General features: G+C 39.6%; 1 protein-coding gene across 1 annotated transcript in view; it reads left to right on the top strand.

Moving 5' to 3' along the window:
* RXFP1 (relaxin family peptide receptor 1) overlaps positions 1-15,405 on the top strand; it is an 84,507-nt gene that overhangs the window by 11,034 nt on the left and 58,068 nt on the right. The window contains exon 2 of the mRNA XM_069557101.1: positions 11,824-11,925. Coding sequence (XP_069413202.1) covers positions 11,880-11,925 — 46 coding nt within the window. The 5' untranslated portion in view covers positions 11,824-11,879. The remainder of the gene's footprint in view (positions 1-11,823; positions 11,926-15,405) is intronic.

The raw sequence follows: 15,405 nt of genomic DNA, 5'->3' as shown, positions 1-15,405 counted from the left end.
AGGGGAGGTTCAGAAGGGAGGGGACATATGTGTTCTTGTGACAGATTCATGTTGTTGTGTGGCAGAAGCCAACACAATATTGTAAAGCAATTATCCTCCAATTAAAATAAATTTAAAAATAAAGGTACCCACAAAGAGCCATACCCATTTCATCCAGCAAACTATTGTCATTCAGATTCAAGGAGCTCTCACACTACTGCTTTGATGAATCGGTCTATCTGACCAGGTGAAGTTCAGATCTAAATAGCCCAAGGTCTAGTCTAACGGCCCAGGACATCTCTACTCTAGGGATCATTATTTCCTGAGAAAAAGATACTCCACTGTGTCTCCCAGAATGGGTGCTAAGAATTGAGGAAGTATATGAAATCAAGAATGTTCCACTTGCCATAAATCTAAACTGAATGAACTAACCACCTATTCATCTATTCTGGCTTTCCTGGTGGCTCAGATGGTAAAGAATATGCCTGCAATGCAGGAGACCTGAGATCGATCCCTGTGTTGGGAAGATCCCCTGGAGAAGAGAATGGCTACCCACTCCAGCATTCTTGCCTGGGTAATACATGGACAGAGGAGTCTGACTGGCTACAGTACATGGGGTCGTGGAGAGCTGGACATCACTGACCAAATATCACTTATTTCATCCATTCATCAATAAGACTACAATGTAGGCAATAGGATTTATGCCTTCAGTTTCATAAGACAGATGTACAGATCCCTCGACTTTTGAATATTCAAAATCCTTACTCAAAAGGAACCCAGGAGTGGGCCCTGCAAACCTACAGGATGGTTTGGAAAGCGTGATCCAACACAGGTGACCCCACAGGCTGGTGAAAAATGCAGAGTCCTAAGCTCCACGTCCAGAGACATTGGCCCAGTACATAGGAGCAGGGCCCAGAAATCTGCATCTTGGGTATATAGCACACTTGTTAAAGTTTTGAAATGACTCAATTCCCGATGCAGACAATTTTATCACCGAATTCAGAACCTACTGAAAGTGATTTATTAGCCAAGAACAGTGATTTCCAAACATGAGCAGACATCAGATCAGCTGGAGGGCTCGTTAAAATGCAGAAACCTGGGCCCCATCTACAGAGTTTCTAATTGAAAGCACCTCAAGTAGGGTTCAAGAATTTGTTTTTCTTTGAAGTTCCCAAGTGACGCTGAAGCTACTTATCCTGGATCTGCACTCTGAAAACCACTCAACTAGACATGTCTTGTGCAAATGCAAAAGCAAACACTTCCCAAAAGTTACTAAATGATGGCGCTATGAAAGGTTCGGCTTCCCTGCTGGCTCAGATGTTAAGAATCTGCTTGCAATGCAGAAGACCTGGGTTTGATCCCTGGGTTGGAAAGATCCCCTGGAGAAGGGAATGGCAACCGACTCCAGTGTTTTTGCTCAGAAAATTCCATGGACAGAGGAACCTGGCAGGCTACAGTCCGTGAGGTCGTAAAGAGTCAGACATGACTGGCAACTAGCACTTTCACTTCACTTTCATAAAAGGATTCAACAAAATTAAAGTTATTTCTTTGAGCCTGAGTTCTCCTTTCATCACATTAACCTGAATTATTAATTCCAAGTGGGGGTACAGGATTCCCAAGCATATTAAACCACAGAACTCTCTTCTCAAGGAGAATCCTGGAAAACTGTTTGTGGGCAACCTAATACAGCACCGTGGCAAATTATGCAGCGCCTTCAAGAAACGTAGACCTTCCTCATCTCCCTCCAGACCTCGTCTCTTGACACCCCCTCCACCCCACCCCTGACATCAAGGATGCCAGGGAATCAGAGCGTGGAGGAGAGAGATGCATGCTCCAGAATTCAAGTTGATGGGCCTCACCTACTTTTCCATAAAACTAAATTGTAACTAATATTTGATGCTGATGAAATAATAATTTACTGTTTTATGTAATTTATGAGAGCTAGTAAGAGTCATATTTTAACTATATTAAAAGTAACTTAGAAGTCACTGAGGCAATAAAAATACATAGGCTAAGATTAATTCCTATCATATTCTTATGAGATAAAATACATATATAAATAGTCGCAGAATGAAACAGATTATAAAAAATGTAACAAGACAAATGAGCAGTGTGCCCTTAAATTACAGACCACTTGCATTAACCTTATTAACAATCAGCAACTTTACTAAGAAAAAGAACCTGCTCATTCTGATTGACAGGCTTTTTCCACTGCTAAATCTAACTCTTCTCCACTGCAATGTGAGAAGTGCTCTAATCAAAGAACATTCCATAATGTAGTTCTCCCAAAACTTGCTGCAAGAACCCCCAAGGCATTGATAGAAAATATAGACCTCCACATACCTTACAGACCAAATAAATTAGAATCTCCAAAAGAGAAAGGAGCCTGGAAATCTGTGTTTTGGTTAAGACCCCCAATTCCCAAAGTTTAGTATAATGTAAGAGAAACTGAGTTTTCTCTGAAGTGTCTTTCAGGACAGAGACCCATTCATTCATTCATTCATCGAATTAATAAATACTTATTAATGCAGCATGCAAGATCAGGTTTTTCTTGGTCTATGGCATTCATTTTTATTCAGAGCATCATTACATGTTTTTAGCTTTAAAAAACTATTTTCAGTAAATATATATATATCTGATCAATGATGTTCATATTTCACTACCCACACACACTAGAAACCATATACGGTAACATAGTATCCTCTTAGTACCATGCAGTTTACTCCATGATGCTTCAAGAAACACCAGAGAATCTATTTCAGTGGGATCATAACTAAAGCATGAAAAACCACTCTGCTCACTGTCTCATACGTCCTTAAAATATGAAGGATATAGCATTTAAAATATAGAAATATATATGCCAAAAGCTGTTTCCTTAAAAATGCTAACTTTCCAATCTTGCAATTTTGGCTACATTTTCTATTCCTGCCTTCTGGTGAGAGGAAGTAATGGGTGGCAAGAAGAAAATGCTTTGGGAAGGCAGGAAGGAAGGTAAATGTTAATTATGAAAAAGCTTGTTTGTTTGAAGATGTTACTATTTAAAAAGAGAGCTCCCTACAAGATATATGCTCTGACTTGGGGAAATATTACATAAGCCGTCTCGTCCTGTTTCCTTCTGCATTCTCACATTCCACATCTCTCTCATTCCACGTCTCTCTTTCTCTTTTTCCTGTCTTTTTTGTGCTCTCTCTCCCTCCCTCCCTCTCTCTCTCTCTATCTCCCCCCCCCTCGTGTGTGTGTGTGTGTGTGTGTGTGTGTGTGTGTTGAGGTAGAATAAGGTAGAAAAGGAGAGAAAAGATAGCATTAGAAAGGGACAGAGCAGAGAAGCAGTGTAAGTCACTACATTACTTAGATTGGTTGGACTAAATTGTTACAGATACACCATTCTTGGTGAACCCCTTTAGGACAGAAGGGCGAGGAAGTGATGCTGAGGGACAAAGCATTAAGAAAGGCTACTAATGCCCGTGATATGAAGCACTGCACCACCTATTAATGGTAAAGATGCCGGAAATTGAAACAGTTCACTTGTAAAAGCTCAGTTAAACATAGGGCCTGCTGAAGAACCGGAGCAAAGGAAAAGCAACGTCTACCGGCTGCCATCCGATCTTCCCGGCTTATGAATGTCATAGCGGCAGTGAGACACCACCGGCGGAAGCAAGCCTGGCTCTGCCATCCTGTCACGTCACCTGAGTCCCATCACTGTGTGCTGAGGTCCGGGTGGATGGGTGAGGACAGGACCGTGAGCATGGGAAGCGCCTCCCCTGCCCCAGACAAGCCCGGGCAGCCTGCAAGGTTGAGTCGCTCAGACTTCCACCATCCAGCTATAGATACCAAAAAAACTCTTCTATAGAAAAATCAGTGCCTTGGCATATCCAGAGCCAAATGACTTCTCTTACCCACGTGTTTTACTTGTAACATTTATAAATGTATAAAATTCAATAACATATGAAAATTCAGTCAGTCAGTTCAGTCTCTCAGTCATGTCCAACTCTTTGTGACCCCACGAACCACAGCACGCCAGGCCTCCCTGTCCATCACCAACTCCCGGAGTTCACCCGAACTCGTGTCCATTGAGTCAGTGATGCCATCCAACCATCTCATCCTCTGTCATCCCCTTTCCCTCCTGACTTCAATCTTTCCCAGCATCAGGGTCTTTTCCAATGAACTGGTTTTTTGCATCAGGTGGCCAAAGTATTAGAGTTTCAGCTTCAGCATCAGTCCTTCCAATGAATACCCAGGACTGATCTCTTTTATGATGGACTGGTTGGATCTCCCTGCAGTCCAAGTGACTCTCAAGAGTCTTCTCCAAGAGTCTTCTCCAACACCACAGTATGAAAATTAATCTACTTTAAAATTTTTTTTAGTTATACCTCGCATGCATGCTTAGTCACTTCAGTTATGTCAAAACTCTGTGCGACCCCATGGACAATAGCCCACCAGGCTCCTCTGTCCATGGAATTCTCCAGGCAAGAATACTGTAGTGTGTTGCTGCGCCCTCCTGCAGGGGATCTTCCCAACCCAGGGATCGAATTCACGTCTCTTACGTCTAACTTGCATTGACAAGCAGGTTCTTTACCACTAGCACAGCCTGGGGGGAAACCCAGTTATACCTTAATGATTCACAATACTTCCATTGATTCCATGGCTAACAGTAATGATGAACTTAAATGCTATTTAATAATAGCTTCTGATTGTCATTTAAATGAATTTTTGTATAATCCACACAGTGCCGATGTAAGAGCCTGTAGAATGGAAGCGAAACGGGCAAGAGAACAATAGGTAACAGCAACAGTTACATATTTCAAGGCAATGTCGTATAAAAGCTGAAACTTCTGTAAGAAGAATATAAACTGACTAAATTATATTTGGGGCTTAGAAATGATTACAATAATTTTATTATTTAAATCCTTCAGTTAGTTTTAATAATCCTTTTTCTTAGATCACTTAAACTTCTCAGAATCAGTTTTTCCATCTGTAAGTGGAGCTGGCAATAATGACCAAATAGAGATACCATGAGAATAAAATAAAAGTAGTAATACAGTAGTAATACATACTTGCTAAATGCCAGTTCTGTCAGTGCTAAGTGCTAATATTCAATTTCTCTGTTAAAAAATCAGAGAATTTAAATTTCTCACAGTATCATCCTTTCTTGTATCTAAAGACACACACTCAGTTTTTAAAAGTAAAAACTTGCCTTAAAAAATCATACGCAGCTAACTCAGGAAAGGGCAACAACCCATGCCGTTGACTTCAAAACCTGACACCCAAGAAAAGAAATAGATGTTTCTGGAGTGTGGTAGAGCAGAGCATTCTGCAAGGCTCCTGACCCCGTCCCCAGAACCCACATGGGCAATGCAGTAAGATGCTGGAAATTATCCCCACCGTTCCTGCAGGGAGCCCACTGAACCAAACCACACTGAAGTGCATCAGTTCAGAAAAAAATCACTGTTTTGGTCTCACTCATGAGATTCCACCTGAGTTCCCCCAAATGGTTAAATATCCAGTGCCACTTAAACCATGTTTTAATTCAAAAATTAAATCAGTCTCTATATCTATTAAGGTCTCATTCAAGAAACTCAAGGTATGTCAAACAGAAATTAGATGCTTACAAAATTCTCAGACAGGCTGGAAACGTAGGCATCAGCAAAGGCCTATGATAGCCCCTAAATAGCCAAGAGCACAGCACCAACTCTCCTATCCAGAGATGGAGACACACCTGGTCACGTCCCCAATGCCCTGCCACTGCCACCACCGCTTCTTAACACTACATCTCTGTTTAGACAGAAAAGCAGGAAAATGACTACTACCTCTCTTCTACCAACCAAACTATGTGTGAAAGTGAAAGTCGCTCAGTCGTGTCTGACTCTTTGCGACCCCATGGACTATACAGTCCATGGAATTCTCCAGGCCAGAATACAGGAATGGGTAGCCTTTCCCTTCTCCAGGGGATCTTCCCAACCTAGGGATAGAACCCAGGTCTCCTACCTTGAAGGCAGATCCAACTGAGCTACTAGGGAAGCCCAAAATATGTGTGAGTGCACCCCAGATTCTGGCGGTAATGGAGATGTAAAATGCTATAAGCTTTTCAGGCCTTGGTCTGCAAAAACACACCAGTGAAAGCTATTGTCAAATGGAGGTTGAGAGGGTCAATCTGCAGTATCTGCTACAGGTCTATTCCAGCCCTGCAATGCAGCGGTCATGTCCCTCATGCTCTATCCCTTCAGTGACTTGTCATCCATATACATCCGTTGCTCAACTTTATTTCACCCAAGACAACATTGAATTCACATTTAAATAAACAATCTGCAAACTCTAGCTTGAGCTAGCAGACTGAATTCAGCAACCCATATTAACCCACTTTGCCCCAGCTAGAGTCCCTCCTCCTGGTGCAGTGCTCTCAGAAACTGTGCTCACACAAATTCCCTAGCTTCCTGCCATTATCAAAGAGCAAGATCGTCTATGATGTCAATCTTCTCTTCCTAGCTCCAACTGCTGCGTGTCTTCTGGGATGGGCTCTGAACTGGAAGACAAGGAAGCATGGTCATAAAGGGGCCTGAGGAAAGCTGGCAAGTTATTTTCCTCAAGTAAAGGCACTGCCAAAGAATGTTCAAACTACCACACAATTGCACTCATTTCACATGCTACTAAAGCAATGCTCAAAATCCTACAAGCCAGGCTTCAACAGTATTTCAACCAAGAACTTCCAGATGCTCGAACTGGATTTAGAAAAGGCAGAGGAACCAGAGATCAAATTGCCAACATCCGTTTAATCATCAAAAAAGCAAGAGAGTTCCAAAAAAACATCTACTTCTGCTTTATTGACTACCAAAACATTTGTGTGGATCACAACAAACTGTGGAAAATTGTTCAAGAGATGGGAATACCAGACCACCTGACCTGCCTCCTGAGGAATCTGTATGCAGGTCAAGAAGTGACAGTTAAAACTGGACATGGAACAACAAGACTGGTTCAAAATCGGGAAAGGAGTATGTCAAGGCTGTATATTGTCACCGTTCTTATTTAGCTCATATGCAGAGTACATCATGTGAAATGCCAGACTGAATGAAACACAAGCTGGAATCAAGATTGCCTGGAGAAATATCAATAACCTCAGATATACAGATGACACCACTCCTATGGCAGAAAGTGAAGAGGAACTAAAGAGTCTCTTGATGAAAGTGAAAGAGAAGAGTGAAAAAGTTGGCTTAAAATTTAACATTCAGAAAACTAAAATCATGGCATCCAGTCCCATCACTCCATGGGAAATAGATGGGGAAACAATGGAAACAGTGAGAGACTTTATTTGGGGTGGGGCTCCAAAATCACTGCAGATGGTGACAGCAGCCATGAAATTAAAAGATGCTTGCTCCTTGGAAGAAGTGCTGTGATCAACCTAGACAGAATATTAAAAAGCAGAGACATTACTTTGCCAACAAAGATCCATCTAGTCAAGGCTATGATTTTTCCAGTAGTCATATATGGATGTGAGAGTTGGACTATAAAGAAAGCCGAGTGCCGAAGAATTGATGCTTTTGAACTGTGGTGTTGGAGAAGACTCTTGAGAATCCCTTGGACTGCAAGAAGATCCAACCAATCCATCCTAAAGGAGATCAGTCCTAAATATTCATTGGAAGGACTGATGCTGAAGCTGAAACTCCAATACTTTGGCCACCTGATGCAAAGAACTGACTCATTGGAAAAGACCCTGATGCTGGGAAAGATTGAAGGCAGGAGGAGAAGGGGACGACAGAGGATGAGATGGTTGGATGTCATCACCGACTTGATGGACAGGAATTTGAGCAAGCTCCAGGAGTTGGTGATGGACAGAGGGGCCTGGTGTGCTGCAGTCCATGGGGTCCAAAGAGTCGGACATGACTAAGCGACTGAACTGAACTGAAAATAACTAGCAAGCCTCCAACAAACAAATAACCTCATCGGACAGGAGAAGGCAGCTGCTTATGCTGGCCAGGGAGATTCAGTGGGATGGGGATTTTAGGGGACTGCAAATTCAATTGAACATGCTCAAATGTCTCACTACAATTCCCAGGGTCCCTCTCTTTCCAAATCAGAGTCCTAGTGTTCACTTTAAAGATAGGACAAGGGCTTCCCTTGTGGCTCAGTGGTAAAGAATCCGCCTGCCAACACAGGAGACATGAGTTCGATCCCTGATCTGGGAAGGTCCCACATGCCACAGAGAAGCTAAACCCATGAATCAAAATTGAGCTTCTGCTCTAGAACCAGAGAACCACAACTTCTAAGCCCATGTGCCATAATTACTGAAGCCCACACGCCCTACAGTGTGTGCTCTGCAATGAGGGAAGCCACTACAATGAGAAGCTCACACATCACAACTAGAGAAAAGCCTGTGCACAGCAACAAAGACCCAGAGCAATCAAAAATAAATAAATAAATAAATAAAAGAAAGGACAAAATGTGAATTCAGCTAATGTTGTAACCTTAGCAACCCATTAGATTTGAGTCCTATCTGAGTACTATCTGAGTCCTAAGGTCCCAAAAGATAAAAGGTTATCTTAGGGTAGTTACGGCAGCTCCCTGGTTCTCTGAACCTTCTTGAGCTGATGACGTCATACCCTGAGATTGTCATTTTCTCTCTTTAATCTCTCCAGGGCTATCCTCATAGTCATTTCATTCCACAACACTTGACGTGTCTCATTTTCATTCTGATGAGTTTCCATAGCAACTGCTTTGCCAGAGTTTATCTTTTAAAGAGGCACATAGTCCAGGAAGCCATAAGTGATCATTTAAACAACATTTTTTGTCACAGTGTGCCATAGACCGTGAGAGTACAATTTTCTAATAGTAATAGGACTGTTGTTATCTTCAAAACCATTCAGGTCAGATAACCAATACAATGTTATTATCCTTGAAACTGTTATCTGCAACCCCTTCTGGGAGGAGAAAACAGAAACCACTCTGAAGTTTGAGAGGCTTAAGAAAAAAAAGAGGTTTCACACAGAGAAGAATGTGTTTATAGAATCATTATAAAGAATATAGAAGCAGGAGTGGGGAAAACACTATGATACTTTTAAGCCCAAGATTAAGAAGCATCCACTATGGCTCATCAGCTCTTTACCCAGGAAGCTGGGACCATGGTAACTGTCCCACCTGCAATAGGTACCCACAAGATGGAGTCTACAAACTTCCAGTGTCGCGTGGGTGCATCCCACTGGTAGAAATATATCTGTAAGAACTGAACTACTTGGAGTCTGGAAAATATAGAACTAAGTTACCAGCTTCTGAAGAATGAGAAAGCATTCTAAACTGAATGGTGGGAGAGCAAAAAAAAAAAAAAAAAGGATGCATTAAATCTTCACAATCGCAACAAGCTACCATCTCTACTCACCTGAGCAAACTCAGTCTTTCAAGTTTCCTTCCCTTCCTCCTGTTACTCTGCTCACCATGTGAAGGGTCAGCTTGACATTTTGACCTGGTCCCTTGGTTTGCTGTTTCTGGGGTGTATCTTTTGTCCATCCAATTACTGGCACTCAGTTGGAGTCTCAAGCTGATGTCTGCAGATGGTAAACTTGAGGTCCATCAATCGTCTCCTTCTGAGATATCATAATGATATCATTGAGATATCATAAAAATATCACTGGGATATCATTATACTGCCTTGCTACTTATGTTTATTTTGAAATCCTTCATAATAAAGAAATGTTCAAACTAATAAATAATACTAAAGGATGGAAACAGCTATAAAGACAATCTTTAAATGACGTCTCTTCTTTCCAATTTATTTTTAGTGAAACTTTAAAAGGAAACCTGATTTTACAAGCATACATAACACTTATGTTAAAATACCTTTCCTTTCCCAAATGTAATCTTCATGAAAGAGTTAATGAGCCATGGAAAAATAAGAAAATAACCTGGAGATGGAGGAAAATTGTATACATTATATTTAATCGGATAAGAGCACATTCAAAAAATTTTCTGAGTTGAGCAGACCATTCACCAATCCAGAAAATTTAGGAGAAATAGAAAGATTATATGGAGAAAGATGATGAGTTCCATTTGGTGAATGTTGTGTTCTAGATGCTTGTAGTGAGCGGGCTCCATGTTATACAAGATAAAGTGCAGGCTGGAAATGTAATTTGGAAGTCTGATTAGAAGGAAAACCATGGATGAGGTTAGGTTCACCAAATTCAGGCAAAGTTGCACTATCTGGACTCAATCTCAGGTTTGATTTATACATATGCAGCAGAAATAACTTATAAAATAGATGCCAGACTTAAATTTAATCCTAACTTACATAAGATAAACTTTTATCACTTCTATCACCTGTCTATATGTTTGAAAGTTAGTGTTAGTCCCTCAGTCATGTCTGACTCTTTGCAACCCCAGGCTCCTCTGTCCATGGAATTCTCCAGGCAAGAATACTGGAGTGGATAACCATTCCTTTCTCCCATTCAGGGATTGAACTTGGGTCTCTTATTTATGTTTATGCATCCTAAAAGAGCCCCAACAGCATCCTGAAAAAAGCTTGGTACCTTTGGGAAGGATCCCCTTAAAACCCATCCCCAACCTGCAATGGCATAAGGCTGGTACCCTCTGCAGATGGTACAGAGAAGCTGCTCCTGCACCCCAGCTCACTTCCTTTCCATCTCATGACTGGCCTCATGGTCTCTGGTTCAAAAATAATTGAAAGTTCATGAGGAATTTCATGAGGAAAAATTATTTTTTCCCTCCCACCAAATGAAGATTTTTTTTTAAACTATTTTTGGTCTCATTTTTTTTAATGAGACAAGAGTTTCATATCAAAATCAGAAAAAATGGCTGAGAAAATATGTAACCATTCAGAGGATAATCATTCAACACTATCCATGATACCACAGTGCCTTAAAAAGAGAACGAGATCATGCTGGTCATGTTATTTTTTCTTTTTCTATTTAACAACTATGGCCGTCCATCTCCAACATCAGTCTAACATGATTGAAGAGACTGAGGGAAGTTAAAATGAAGATGCTAAGAACAGTGTGCTGTGTTTCAGTACATCTAAAGTACTATTTGTTACAGTTATATTTAAAAGAGACAATTCACAAGGACTTATAGCACATGAAACTGTTCAATGCTCCGTAAAAACCTAAATGGGAAAAGAATTTGAAAAGGGAAAGATACATGTATATGTATAACTGAATCACTTTGCTGTACACGTGAATCTAACACAACACTGTAAATCAACTTTACTCCAAAATTAAGTTAAAAATGTGTGGCTCAAACACTGCTTGGTGAAGAATCACCTCTAGTGCCTATTGAAACCACAGATTAGGGGACCTGTGAAATCAGGATCTCTAGGCGAGGGGACAGAAATTCTCCTTGTTGACAAGCTCCCAGATGATCTTTCTCTGTTTGTCGATCACTCATTTCTTTTTTAAATTAATCTTTATTGGAGTGTAGATGATCTACAATGTCTCATTAGTTTATGCTGCACAGCAAAGCAATTAGTTGTATACAGGCAAGTTCTTTACCATCTGAGTCACCAGGGAAGCCCTGGATATGTGTATATATCAGTTCAGTTCAGTTGCTCAGTCATGTCAGACTCTTTGCAACCCCATGAACCGCAGCACGCCAGGCCTCCCTGTCCTTCACCAACACCCAGAGTCCACCCAAACACATGACCATCAAGTCGGTGATGCCATCCATATATATATATATATATATATATATATATATATATATATATATACATATACATCTATATCTACTTTTTTTAAGTTCTGTTTCCAAAAGGTCATTAAATTATCTTAAAAAGAAAAAGCCTGTTTTTCCCAACACTCCAGAATATTTTTATTCTTGAAGCTTTCTGTTCTCTGATCTTTATTTTAGAAGACATCAACGGATGGTCTACACAATTTGACAGATATTATGGCAATAACTACAAAATGACTTCCTTGTATCCCAGTATTGTGGCAGAAACATCTGAATGCTGTAAGTAGTTAGAAGGGCTGAGCATCCTTGTCTTGGGCCTATAGTAAGATATCATGTTCTTAAAAGTTGGATACAATGTGTTTTTAATATTTTTATGAAGTTAATTGCAGTTTTCTATTCGCAAAATTATAATTTTCTATTAGACATACTACCTGAAATTGAGAATCTTATTTTTCAGTGACTCAGGGGTCATAAGTGCAACAGGACTAAATCATGCTAGGTATTGATGTGAACAAAATTAACATCAGTGCATTGGGGCTTCTATTTTACATGTCCCCTTTTGACAGTCACTGTAAACTCTGATATAAAAGCAACTCCAGTTTAAAGGAAATGGAAAGAAGAGCAGAGAAGCTGTTGGGATTTTAACATTTGTAAGTGAAAAAGCTTCTGGGGTCTAAGTCATACTTTAAGTTATGTTAGTTGTTAAGTCGCTCAGTCGTGTCCGACCCTTTGCGACCCCATGGACTGTAGCCCACCAGGCTCCTCCGTCCATGGGATTCTCCAGGCAAGAGTACTGGAGTGGGTTGCCATTTCCTTCTCCAGGGGATCTTCCCGACCCAGGGATCGAACCCAGGTCTCCCATATTAGAGGCAGACGCTTTAACCTCTGAGCCACCAGGGAAGCCCAGAAGTCATACTTTACAGCTACCAAAAAAGCCTTATTTGTTATACTCCACATTTGGTCACATAACAAAAACTTACAAAAACCATGGAAAGGATTGTAGGAGGGTATATAACATTGAGGATAAACTCTATAATTTCTAAAATCAGGAAGATCCATATACATAATTCTTTTTAAATAAATTGGGTTTATTCTGATAAATTATTCACATATAAATGTGTGCCTTAAAGTTGTAATTTCAATCAGAGCTTTCAAAACCTTGATAAAAGGAAGGGCCTAGGGAAAAGAATCCTTTACTACATTTTCCACTTTATGTTCTACCACAAATTGTAAAGTGCAGCTTTTTAATTTTTAAAAAATATTTTTTGCCTTTACTGCTCAAATAAAACTCATAAAAACTGCTAACAATCCCCACTTTGAGTGGATATAATCCCTCCTGTTAATCTCACAGGTCACTCAGCAGTCTACCTCAACCACTTGTTGTCTTCTTGTCAACATATGGAAACCATGGAACTCCCTTAGTGGTTCAGTGTCTAAGACTCTGCACTTGCACTTCAGGGAGGATGGGTTCGATGAGGGTTAGGGAACTAATCTATGGTTAAGAAACCAAGATCTTGCAGGCTGCATGGTGTGGCCAAAATATATATAGAGAGAGATCAAATTACTTGATCGTGAAAAAGCTGAAAGCTTTTGGAAAAGGAAAAAGTTAACAGGTATAATTTGACTACTAATATCAAGTGTAAAACTAATGGATTAAGCCATACAGCCTCAAAATATCATTTTTATTTTTCTCTTTTGATTCATTCTATATCCTTTTCATTTCTTAAATGTTAATTGAATCTCTTTATATTTTACATTATTCCCAAAAGGATTTAGGCAATTTTCAATAAAAATAAAATATGGCTATGAACAGACTTAACCCATTAACATGACATAAAAGACAAAAATTCCATGGTAAATAGGATAGAGAAGAAAAATTATATAAGAAAATTTACTACCTAGTTCTTAATTTTGTAGTCATTAGGTCAAAGAGGGAAAATAATAGGTTGCATAACTTTCATAGTTTGGTCTATAAAGCAAAAACAAACAAATGGGGAAAACAGATCAAGTCAGCAAGAGAAATGAATTTTTTGCCAGATGATAAGCTCTGGGAGAAATGTTCCCTAAGTATTCTTATATAAGAGAAATGCAGCTACACAAAGAGTGATGCTTCAAAAAGTACAAAGGCAAATTTTTATCTGTTCTTAGAAATGAGCAAATATATAATTTTTAATTAGAATTTTCAAGAAAGATAGGGGTGGGGTGGTAATTTAAAATTCAGTATCTTCTTTCAAACTTAAAACCAGTGTAAAAATTAAATGTAAAGTGTACTGTAAAATTAGGGGGTGAAATTTAAATTAAGGTTTCTACTGTATCACTTTATTCAATTTTATTATAATAAGTATTTATTGGAAACTTAACTGAGAAATTTAACTGGCTTATAATACTCTATGACTGGATGAATGTGAGGAACTCACGTTTATAAAGTCACCTCTCAAGAAAAATATCATGGAAAACATATCCATCATAACAAATACATTTATAAAGTTTAAATTTGAGGAATATGGAAAGTATAGAGATTTGGAAAAAATTATTTACTTAGCCATAATTTCACCTCTCAGAAGCCACCAGCATTAACTTGCTGGTTCATGACTCATCTTTCTTTTTATTTTAGTATAGTTGAAACTTTCAGTGCAATCCATTCTTGTCATATTTTCAGGTAGCATTTTAGCATAGTCAGGTATTCATATTATAGATCTTTCAAAACACCATAAATTTTTAAGTGACATAATTTGCTTCATCCTTCTTTCCTGGTAGGATATTTAGGTGCTATTTTTTCACTTTCCTTATCAACACATATGAATTACCAATCTTAACTCAGCCTATAAAAATAGAAAAAAAACACGCCAGATTAATGCTATCTTCTCCACCTTCTATTTTTACCTTTTGTACCAACTCCTCAGGCCCTTCATCTCCCCTCCAAAAGCTCCCTGTCCTCTCCCAACAATACACACGTTAGCACAGGAATGTAGATAGAATTAATTTTTAGGGATCCATTGCCAAAATGGTCACTTACAACCATAAGACTGTTCAAAACTTCTTGGCACAGACTCTGCTGACAAAACACACAAAACCTAAATTATGATTGTAAGCTCTCAGGATTCTGTAGGGAATCTACAGAGTTGTTTGGAAGGAGACAAAAAACACCCGAGGCCACATATCTGAGCAAAGGAATACCTTTCTGTTTCCAAGGCTGGAGCCCACTGTGCAAATTTCCCACCATCGTCCACCATCTTCGCCACCAGAAAGTCTTCTTTGCCATGAAGATGCTTTTCCACTCTCCAGAGACTTTCCTGTAAAGGTTCTAGACTAAAAGTCTGTAAACAGAAAGTTCTCACAAAAAGTTTTGTCTGTCCTATAATGATTTAAATGTTTTTAAGTATTACTGTTTTTAAGTAGGTAATTATATAAAAAGTATTGTCTTTCTGGTTTCTTTGAGGAAGTTGGTTGACTTGGCCACACATGTTCCTGTGGTAATAGGGCAACAGTTAGGAGAAGCTCTCCCACAGGGACTCCAAGATGCGATCGGTACCTGCTTTGCCTGCTTCTGTAGGTAAAGTCTATAAGCTCTGCTCTAAGTGCAGGGTTTCAAAGTAAACGTAAAAGAGAATATGCCCCACTGCTCTTGATGAGGCATCATCCATTCTTCAAGTCAGGGATCGGACAATATCTGTGACACTGAATAATACTCCCATTTCGCTATATGAACACACCACACCAAATCTCTAATAAACCTTAGCAATATCGGGAGCCCAGAAG

The sequence above is a fragment of the Ovis canadensis genome, chromosome 17, assembly GCF_042477335.2.
Source record: "Ovis canadensis isolate MfBH-ARS-UI-01 breed Bighorn chromosome 17, ARS-UI_OviCan_v2, whole genome shotgun sequence".
NCBI lineage: Eukaryota > Metazoa > Chordata > Mammalia > Artiodactyla > Bovidae > Ovis > Ovis canadensis.
This window is presented reverse-complemented; position numbering and strand designations above follow the sequence as displayed.